General features: G+C 41.0%; 1 protein-coding gene across 4 annotated transcripts; it reads left to right on the top strand.

Moving 5' to 3' along the window:
- The first annotated feature begins 1096 nt into the window (after positions 1-1096).
- On the top strand, positions 1097-10327 carry LOC147435723 (uncharacterized). Of its 4 annotated transcripts, XM_086488702.1 has the most exons (14): positions 1097-1548; positions 1936-2359; positions 3314-4102; positions 4391-4575; positions 4668-4748; positions 4893-4937; positions 5199-5243; positions 5687-5776; positions 6943-7069; positions 7151-7237; positions 7580-7708; positions 9686-9750; positions 9832-9934; positions 10084-10327. In XM_086488702.1, exons 1-14 carry the CDS (start codon positions 1516-1518, stop codon positions 10185-10187), a joined length of 2307 nt encoding a protein of 768 aa, XP_086344828.1. In that variant the 5' UTR covers positions 1097-1515; the 3' UTR covers positions 10188-10327. The 4 variants fall into 4 exon arrangements, with proteins under 4 accessions (XP_086344828.1, XP_086344829.1, XP_086344826.1 ...); XM_086488703.1 differs by lacking the exon at positions 5199-5243; XM_086488700.1 differs by having other exon boundaries at positions 4668-4937.
- Positions 10328-11088: the final 761 nt, after the last annotated feature.

The raw sequence follows: 11088 nt of genomic DNA, 5'->3' as shown, positions 1-11088 counted from the left end.
CGTAGATGGGCATGTCTTAGGAGGATTTGGAAGGGGCGTCTGTTCAGGGACTGTAAGAGAGAGAGAGAGAGAGAGAGAGAGAGAGAGAGAGAGAGAGAGAGAGAGAGAGAGAGAGAGAGAGGGAGGGAGGATCCACACAGTAGACCCGTAGTGGTTGTTTACCATGATATGTGATGTTTGGTTGGAATGTAGATTGGATATGGCATTTGACTCCAGAGACAACTTTTTCTGCTATTGATGCTTTGTCTCTGTTATTGTCATGTTTTCTACTGGACATTAGGAAATAATTATAGAGTTATTTCATTGTACTCTTTTGTACCATTTGTCCTCTCATGGGATACAAAGAAGACACCCATTGTGTACTTTGGATTTTTCTCTTGGGCTGATTTCTGCCTACTAGAATTTTGGCCTCTAGTAGATGTTAAAAATCTCTCTCTCTCTCTTTCTTTCTTTCTTGTTGGGTTATGCAAAATGAGTCTATGTGTCATTGCACTTGCAACATTTATTTATGGGAAAGATTGTCGTCCCTACCAAGGCAACCCTTACAAAGAAAATAGGGGTGCATATTGTAAAATCGATGAGAATGTGCTTTTGTGAACCTTACATCTCAATTGTGCTCTATGGGAGGGCATATCGGTGGTAATGACAACAACCTGTGAAGATAATTTTGTTGCACCTTTATTTCACATATTTTTTGAACTCTCCTTATCATGCCAAAAAGTGAAGCTTCAATTAAATGTTGTTCAATCCAATTCGATTTTGGGAGCATTGCCACCGTTGATTACATTCTTTTTGGGCCTTTGCACATTGACCAAAGTTGCAAGTGGCCCTTGATAAACCTTAGAAGTTAGGCACATATTGTATGTCGCAAGCAATAGCTGTAAGGTGATTGCATAGTAGTCTTGGAGTGGTGAGTTCGAACCCCAATGCCTGACCAACATGGCGTGTTTTCGTTTCTGAAGGAACAAAGGTTCCGTGGTGATTCCGTTTGCGTTTTGCCCTTAGCCTACTCATCTGACGGCCATCTCCAGAAGGTTGATCCCTACTGAAATTTGGGTGTCAATTAGTTTCGTGGAATGCCCTCTTGAGCCATAAGTGTAATTATATGAAGGGGCTGACGAATATTCTTAGCACTTGCGCGCTCCGGTCCGGAATGGAGAATCACTAATGGACAAAAATGGGCGAGGAAGACTGCGTACCGTGTGCGCATGCGTGCGAGAGAGAGAGAGAGAGAGAGAGAGAGAGAGACAAAGCGCGAGAGCGTGTGTGATCCGTCCTATGATAGATTGATAAGTCCTAAGTCTGGTTTATCACAAGGAGATGCACTCTCTCTATCTCTCTCTCACATACACACCCACACACACACACACACACACACACACACACACACACACACAACAGGTTCGCTATATGCAGGGTAAGCCTGTCTGATGGGTGCTCGCTCTTGCATTCTTTAAGCGCGTGGTACCTTACGCTTGGTTGCAGATTGGTCGACGAGCTTTATCCACATCCACCATGTCTGCCTCCAAAAGAGCCAACTTATACAAGGTTGGACAAGACAGCTCTGCTTTTGATTGCTGTGCCCATTTTGGATAAAATCATTGACTATCTACAGAACTTTCCAATTTGTCAAATGTGTCAGCCAAAATGGTAAGGGTTCAATCCCCCTTCGACCCTCATGAAGAAGGGACACCTTCAGAGGTTGTAACTTATGGGTTCAGGGACCCTCATGCCATTTTTTTTGCACTATTTGGAGAAAGCTAAGCAGATACTCTTTGGTCTAGGGAGTTAGAATTTGAATCCCACTCAATATTAATTAGTTGTCTCGTATAATTGATGGCGCGAATGTGTGTGCAACTCTCTTTGCTTGAAATCTCTTTGTTCACAAGTTGAAAATTACATGTGGTTTCATTTGTCGATGTGTATTTTAAACAGGAGAGCCCATACTATGCGGGCGACTATGGGGGCGGGGGCTATGTGGAAGCTCGGAAGAGCAACAACAAGCTACAAGACCAAAAAACCTCGGATGAGAACAAGCTACCCAAAATTGGATCCCACTTTAGTGTGATGAGGCTTACCAAGAACCCATCAACTAAGCTTGAGGAATCTTCAAACCCATCATGGAAAGCTTATTTTGAGGCAAAGACCGCCAATGAGCACCGCTCAGGGATGAGCGATCCATCCAAAGTCAGAAAAATTGTGTCTGGCCTTGAGAGAGGTCTATGGGGCTCCAAGGAGAGCAAGAGTAACTCTATAGTAAGCTCTATAATCTTGGAGGAAGATTCCTTCAATGGTGAACATGAAGATGAAATGAGTAATGTCTTTGACAAGCCCCTTTCAACATTATTGCACGGTCACGGTGAGCTTGTTGCCTATTAATTGTATGCGTCTAGGAGCAACCATATGCATCGATATATATATATATATATATATATATATATATATATATATGTATGTATGTGTGTGTGTGTGTGTGACTATAAGTATGCAAAGTAATGCATACATATGCTTAAATTTGTGTATTTTGAACAACTCATATGATTTTCACAAGCCACACACTTTATTGCACAAGAATATGCGAGAGAGAGAGAGAGAGAGAGAGAGAGAGAGAGAGAGAGAGAGATTTCTAAGAAGACACAATACTTGTTGTAGGACCAACTTAAATTTTTGAAGCATTTGAGCCTACAAAAGGCCTTATGCCTGTTCTAAAAGCATTTTTAAGTGAATAATGGTTTGTTTTATCTAGTTCTGTTTGGTAGCAAATAGGGTGATTTAGTTTTTTCTCTTTTTTCTTGCATCCCTTGCTTCTTGCTTTTGTATTTTGTGAGTGTTCTATGCCCTCTTTTAATTTGTAAGTTCAAGTTATTCTGTGAAGGTATATACTGTCCACAATAAGTCTGTCGAGTCTTTAAAATATTATCGGCTCGCCATCTCTATATCTGATTCTTCACCATGTGTGTTATTTATATATTTTGACTCTTCATTTCTATTTTTACCTCTAAAAAAAGTGGAAGTGGATTCTAAGGACTTTGCTTTATTGGCTTGATTAATTAAAAGTTTCGAAACCTTATTCACTAGTCTTTTATTAGCATAAACAAAAATTAATACACCTCATTCAATAGGCTAGCTAACATAATAATCCAATACATACAGATTGGAAACTCTAACAAGAAGAAAACACAAGGGAAACAGAAAGAAAGAAAGAGTATAATATAAAGAAATATGTGCATACCGCATACATGCTAGGCCACCTCTTTATGTATATTGCTGTAATTGTGGGGCCTAAATGCTAACATAATAGTTTTTTATGCAGACAAGCAAAATGCCACGGGTGACCAAAAGCCCGTGAATGGATGTCCTCCATCAACTCAATACAAGAATGGTTCTCAATCTGCTATTGATGCACCACATCCAACATTGATCCCATTGAGACCATTTGACTTGAATTCAACATCTAGAAACCCTTTGCCAAGCATGGGAGACCCGCCCTTGCCGACAATCCCTCCCCATCCCAAGTTAGTCCACATGACAAAGGATGAAGAATATGGAGGGTCAGCTCGGCTTTCAAATAACATGATTAAGCACATACAGAGAAGCTCCTCTTTGGAATCACAGTTTGTACAGCATCTTGATGACCGATTGTCGGCACTCAGTCGCACTGGGAATAATGACATGATCTACGCACAAGAAAAAAACGGCGTCGAAAAAGCTTCCCTTCCACTGCTAGGAGCTCCCGAGTTGAGCTTCAATGACCGAGTCTTTTCAAAGGACACAAGTAAAAAGTCTGAAGAAGAGGAACCGCAACATCAAACCGGTTTTAAAAGAGAGGACTCCATGGATACCTTGCAGGATAGCCAATTGAACTTCAAGTCAAGGGATGAAAACACACTCATCAAGATTGTAGGGTCCCATAAGGATGAGAAGGTGTTCTTGTCGGGTGTTGCGTCTGCTTTCTATAATGGCGGAAGCTTAAACTTGCATGGAGTTTCATGCTGTCCAAGCATCGGCAAGATGAACGACTTTCTCGACGAGAGGCGAGATGATCTCCATGCTGGAGTTCCGGGAAAGTGGCTGACTGTTGTTCTTGGGAAAGACTCCTCAGGTACTAAAACATAGCAAATATTATTAATTGTTGTTCTTGGGAAAGACTCCAGTGCCCCCAATTGTACCTAGCTAGGTATGCGGTGCCTCCCCCTCACAGAAGCTCATGATGTTATGCATTGTATGAAAAACACTGAAAAAGACTCCATTTTCCTACATGAGAAAATTTCTAAATCTTCTTGTGCCAGAAGTTAGTACAATTAGTGAATGAATACATATATAATTGCCCACTAAATATTTTCATTTGCAAAAGCTGTCAATCTTCACATTCAAGGTTTCTTTCTGGCAGACTTAAGCACCATTGTTGCTACTATCACGTATGCATACTTTCTGTCAGTCACAACAAGAGAGGATAAGCTCTGCATTGTTCCACTTGTGAACATGGTAAGAGCAGATCTGGCCTTACACCCAGATGCCACATGGTTGCTCGACTCCATCGGTCTCCATGTATCCTCCCTACTTTTTCTAGATGAGGTATGCAATTTTTTTTTATATTCTCGCTGACATTCTTCACCTGCTTGATCAAGGAAATAACACTCGTAACGCTTTTGAGCTTTTGAAATCAGATCAATCTTTCCTATTTCCACAGATTTGGAAGCCTTCGATTAGTGCTTGTAAATCACACAAAGCTTTGTCCAGGCCAAGAGGTAAGTAATGGCACAAATACAATAACTAATCCCACAATCAAGGCTGCTATGCATGTGCTTACATCCGAATTTCTCTATGCATTCCTATCAAATGACCCGCGCTCACACCACATGACGCACGCACTCTGCACTTTTCTGTTGCAGGGTTTCAAAGACGATGTTGAAGAAATCCTGGTTGTCCGTGAGAAGGTAGATATTCGTACTCGCATAAGACAGCATGCTTGTCGAACGCACTTCCATGTATGCTGCATATTCATTGGCATATCGTACAAAACATGAATGGATGCATAATCACTGCTGCACAATAATTGCCAAAAAAAAAAAAAAAAACTTTTGGTTTTAGTAGACATAAAGAAAATGATAGGGCCCTAATATATATCCATGACTCATACCTGCATCAAAATGATGGGATTTACAAATTTTTGGCTGACTTGTCGTCTGGCAACCTAGGTTGATAATACATATCCTCATCTGAAGACAGTAGTATCCGATAAGGTGCGTGCAGAGTGCTCCATTTCATATATGCTTTCTTAGACCAAGTGGCTGGTACCCATGTTGAAAATTCGCTTTCTTTGTTCCTCCAAGAGCCAGTTCACATGGTGTGTGTGGTTGGCAACCGGCAACCAAGAGCTTTATGTTCACATGAGAGGAGGTGTGAGTCATGGCATTGGCTCACCCTGGAGCAGGATGGCAACCAGTTGCAAACATTTTTTGGGAAACGCTCCATGTGAACCAAAAAAGTTTGCAACTTGTTGGCAACTAGGGCTCATGTGAACTGGCTGTAAGAAGTTTGACAGAATATACTTTTTTAAAGGTGTAAGGAAAGGACGCCTAGTGTCCTTTCCCAGTAATCAAGGTGACCCCATGGGTGCTGGAAGCCATGGGGGAACATGAACAAATGATTCGATTTGCCCACTAATGAAGATGCTATTGTACAGGATGTTGGATCAAGTTGCACCTTACTCGCTGAAGAATTCACGAAGCACCACCCAGAAATGCTAGCTGGAAGGGCCCTTTGCAGGCTGTTGGTAAGTCTTCTACTTTTGATTTGTCTCATCTCTCTGTATACTAATAAACAACGGTGAGCCGCCAAAAAACTCCCACCCTCTCTCTCTCTCTCTCTCTCTCTCTCTCTCTCTCTCTCTCTCTCATCCAGAGGACGGGTCACGCACTCGTAAAATGAGTTAGGTCCATGTCACACTAGGGCGGACGGACGAGCTCAAGGTGACCTGTAAGGCACCTTCCTGTCACAGGTTCATGCTTTTGAGACTGAGCTGGCAGTCCAGCGCATGGGCAGTGAAGCATGAAGAACATCCAAGGGGGTAACCCGGTAATGTCACCCAAGCCATGCACACACCAATCAGGTTGGTATTCTGGACTGCAACAGCTGCGGAGAAGGCTTCAGTACTGCCACCTCATGTGACTGGGAAGACGGACGGACACACAAGCCTGCTTCTCATGTGCCACCTTAGACATGACCACCGGTCTAGTGTGACATGGGCCTTACACACCATTGAGGACCATCGAAACAACTCATAAAAAATGAATCCAAATAACTTAACCAAAAAAAGAAAACTTTAGCCACGCGCCTGTAACATACTCTCTAATTAGCTCTAAAAAAATTCACTACCTACATAGTGCATAGTGCAAAAAACCCTAAAGAGCACAAAATGCTAGAGGAAAAGAAAACCCTAAAGAGCACAAAATGCTAAAGAACTTTCTCTAACCCACAGATTAGAGCAACTGCTAAGACCTTGCCTCACAAGCCAAAATCACTTTTGCTAAATATTAACTTTAAATTTTGCTAACTAATGAAAAAATACAGCATGTAACTCTTCGATCGACACAAACTTCAGTTGCTAAATTGGACGAGTGCCTAGCTTTTGACAGGAAACCAAATTATTAAGTAAAAGCCTAATTCAAAATTTGATCATAAGAACATTGGCAGTGATGCTTGTTCAACTCAAATGTACCTAGAAAGAATAGCCCTGATACAACAATAATCACTCTGTCGATTGCTCAAGGGTAAGTGCAGGTTGACATGGTGTAAAAATGAGGTTGGCTCATAGCTATTAAATTTTCACTACATGATCATGATAAACGTTGATGCTACTATGCAAAATCATTCAATTATAAGCCACCCAAGTGACATCCGCACGAGACTTACTATTTTGTTTGGCATTGCTTGGTATAGTTGGCAGGAATCCTGCTAGATACAACAAACCTTTTGTCAGAGAGCACCACTCGGCGCGACACCTCCATGGCGACGCTACTTCTAAATGGAGCAGGGAAATTTGGAAGAAATGGGCTCTTCAAAATCCGTATGTTTTAACTAGATTTCATGTTGCGAGGGTACATGGGTGCCATGCCGAATTTAACACGCAGAATTTGAATTGCTACAGTGAAGCAAAAGTCTCATGACCTTACAAACATGAGCACCAACGAGCTTTTGCGCAAGCAATTTAAGATGTTGAACTTTGACCACTCAGGTACACAAACAGCTGCACATAAATACCTTCCTGTGTAGACACAAAATGTGCACGCATCTTCGTATGTACATTTGTGTCTCTCTCTCTCTCTCTCTCTCTCTCTCTCTCTCTCTCTCTCTCTCTCTCTCTCTCTACACACACACACACACACACAGAGTTGCACATAACTTGTGTGCACAAAATGTGCATAAATGTGTATGTACATTTGTGGCTGTCTATACATGAACTTATCTCTCTCTCTCTCTCTCTCTCTCTCTCTCTCTCTCTCTCTCTCTCTCTGTGCCCCACACACACACACACACATTCACACCATGCAGGTTACTTTGTGGTTGTGTGAAGCAGGAGCAGAGAAGCACTCACAACAGGTCCGCCGCTATGAAGAGAATGTGGGAATGAGCTCGTTACCAATCCCAGTGAACGCGGTGCTCGCCTGGGAGGAGGATTCGGTTCTCGCCATCGCCGACTTCCCAAGTACGTATGTTGCCACATAAATGTAACGTTGTCACGTGTTGGGTTCAACTCCTAGCTCCTTGTGTGCGCGCGCGCGCGTGTGTGTGTGTGTGTGTGTGTGTGTGTGTGTGTGTGTGAGAGAGAGAGAGAGAGAGAGAGAGAGAGAGAGAGAGAGGGGGGGGGGGGGGGGGGGGGGGGGGGGGGGGGGGGGGGGGGGGGGGGGGGGAGAGGAGAAATTTTTAGAGAAATGAAATAAATGAAATTTTATATAAAACGTCTTCAAAAGGCCAAAATGACCTATGAGATCAAACTGATACAATCCTTGTGGATCTAATCCAATGTAAGTCTCCAGTCTCAATCTCTAGTTGATGCGATGATGTGCGCATCCGACCAATAGAACATGGTATCCCATAGGATAAATGAGTGTCCATATAGGCCGGTTTGATCACATATCCATCCTCTGTTAGTTGGAGGAGATGCTCTCTATAGAAAGCCATCTTCTTGCTCAACTCTTGTACCGACTGTATCCACGTGCTTTCGGTATGTAGTTGAATCAAATCTTGACGTATAAGTCTAGTGAACTTTGTCCATGTGAGAGAAAGGGAAGGTGCCTCCAAGGAATATTGGAATGGAGGCAGTCTATCCATGTTGAAGCCATGTGATTGAAACCATGATGTGATCTGCCCATACCAACATGTTGTGTCCCCTTGTAGTGCTAGCTGTCGGAGACGGAGAGAGAGAGAGAGAGAGAGAGAGAGAGAGAGAGAGAGAGAGAGAGAGAAGAAGAAGAAGAAGGGTTTTATCCCTCAAAACATCAATCTGACGAGTCTTGAACTTAGGACCTAATACTCAAGAGAGAGTTGGCGTAACACACGTGTGATAGAGGTAGTTCCAATTTCCTCTTCTTATTCTCTCTCTCTCTCACACATACACACAAATGAGGAGAATTTTAACGTCGTAGGAAGATCCCAAGAACAACTATGGCCATGTGATAGGTGTTCTCACCAAGATGTAGAAAATGATCTTTAACTAAGGCCATCTTTCTCCTCAAATTTTTGGGCAATTTCAAGTCTACTCCACAATTTCTCTATCTATGTCACCCTACTCTAAAATGACTAAAAAGGGCCCTCATAGAGCAGTTAAAAGGCTATCCTATACTAGCTATTGGGATGACTCCAACGCCAATTTGTCAAGGATATGTTAAGGTAAATTTTAGAAAATGGTAGACAAGATATTTTGACTTTGAAAGTATCCCTTCAATGATTGGCCCATCACCACCTTTGCTCTCTTGCTGGTATGTGGTGCAAATGATATGATATCTATCATTATGGCAGTCATACCGATTAAATGTCTTCCCGTGTTATTCCATTCCTGATAAAGAGCACCTAAACGCTTAGCATGATACAAGGTTTGCCCCCTTATTGTTGTTTCAAACTACATATGGATGCTACTGATTTATCACTGAGCCATGGCCTTATTGCATTGTTTTTTGAATTGCAAGTGAGATTACATCCTCTCTTTGCCATGGTGTTAAAAAATCCTCTCTAGGAAAGGACATAACCACAAATTAACTTATGATAGTATAATTTTAATGACCTCTACTCCACTGTTGAGAAAAACCATTTTCTTGGCCATGATTAATAAGGTCAGAGTGATAAAACCACTAGAACGGGTATTCACTCGGATTTTTAACCCATTTTTTGCCTTGAAGATTAAGGTCCAATGAAATTACAACCACTTTTTTTCATTTTCCTTTTTTTTTAAAATTTCCATAGCTCTATTTTAATGAAACTTTTCAAGACTTCTCAAGCTTCTCTTAAGTTAGTACAAGCCAAAAAAAATTAATCAAACAAATAATCCTTCAAGTCATGCAAGCTTCAAGTTTCTCTTCCTTAAAAGCTACAAGAAAAGGTTCTAAGCTAGCATCATTAAGACATCTCAAGAGCATAATTTATAGACATTCTAACTTCACGAATTACATGTTTATTTTTGCGATAGGATGCATGGCGTTAGGTTTGTTCGTGCTTGTGACGGGATATTATGAGACTGCGGAACTTTTTAAGGTGAGAATTCTCCATAATTTCAAGGCATTAGTCACCATTTTCAACATCTCTAGACTAAACACTGGTTTTGATATTATGTAGAGGGAGATACTTGTGGTTGTGAAAGATGACAAACTCCTTGAAAGCATCTCAACTTTTCTTCTAGCCAACAAAAGTGTAAAGTGCATTTTAATGCCCTTGAAAGGTATCACTTTTGTCAAAATTCAATGCCAAACTTGTTTTCCCAATAGTCTTTTCCCTTTTGCGAGCAAATAAATGTAAACTAGATAGGAGATAAATAGGATGTTTTAGGCAAAAAAAAACTGATTAATAAGTGTTCTCTAATTTTCACAGGGGTTCCATCATGCATGAGAGGCTTTTCTTTGGAAGGCAAAAGGATATCTAGGACTTGCATCCAAACTGTCTTGGAAGACTACTTCTCTTCATGTTATTTATAGATTCACTAAATGCTTGACCCAAAATCCATGGGCTCCTCATTTATAAAAGTTGTTACCTACAAAGTGAGATTATTTTTGGAAAACTTGATTTTTGTATGCAAAGTTTTAATGGAGTAAAATATATTTGGTAAAAATCTTCAAGAAAAGGACTTTCTTCTAAAAGTGAAGCTTTCTTGCGTACAAGCTTTATACAATTTTGAAAGAAGGAATGATTCCATTGCAAAAGCTATGATTATCTTGATGCTTCCTCAAACTTTTTATAAGCTTCTTTTGAAAGATGTCACAATGATAGAAAATTTGTTTAATTTGGAATTTTTAAAGTCATGTTTGAGCCCATTTTTACCAAGTTAGTTTTGTTTTTTGTTTCCCAAAGCAAAGCCTTAGCATCAAGGAGATAAACAAGGTAAGAGTGTAAGCATTGAAAAGATAAAACAACATTAGAGTGCCACACATCAATGAAGATAATTTAAAGTTTTTGGGAATTATAGTATTGACACTGTAGCTTGAATCTTTGCATATATATGGCCTAAACTTCTTAAAAGTGGCAGGCAATTTTTGATTGTAACCATTGTTGCGGGAGCAAATCACACCACCTATAAAGTGCATGCAACACTACCTAGATCAACATAATGTCAATCGAAGACACAGATGACACGATAGGCGCACATAGGCAATCTCTATAGCTTGTCAAGCTGAGACCATCCCACACATACAACACTCTGGAATGCCAACTAAACCAAAATCAAGAATCTCACTGCTCTCAACTACACCACCCAACCCACATACACACAAACGAAAAAAAACTTATCAAATCATAGGAAAATCGTACGAAACTTAAGGAACACCATCCCCTCACTAGGATACACGTGTCTCAGAGCCTCTACACTCAAAATCCTCACTC

Source organism: Adiantum capillus-veneris, chromosome 18 (assembly GCF_014529385.1).
Source record: "Adiantum capillus-veneris isolate H3 chromosome 18, ASM1452938v2, whole genome shotgun sequence".
Lineage (NCBI taxonomy): Eukaryota > Viridiplantae > Streptophyta > Polypodiopsida > Polypodiales > Pteridaceae > Adiantum > Adiantum capillus-veneris.
Note: the sequence above shows the minus strand (reverse complement) of the source record. Positions and strands in the feature narration are given on the sequence as shown.

Excerpts from the sequence above, each read along its gene's own strand:
- LOC147435723 (XM_086488700.1), top strand. The coding sequence starts at position 1,516 with ATGTCTGCCTCCAAAAGAGCCAACTTATACAAG. Across the intron at positions 1,549-1,935 it reads AAAGAGCCAACTTATACAAG|GAGAGCCCATACTATGCGGG; the intron begins GTTGGACAAGAC and ends TATTTTAAACAG. Across the intron at positions 4,576-4,667 it reads CCCTACTTTTTCTAGATGAG|ATCAATCTTTCCTATTTCCA; the intron begins GTATGCAATTTT and ends TTTTGAAATCAG.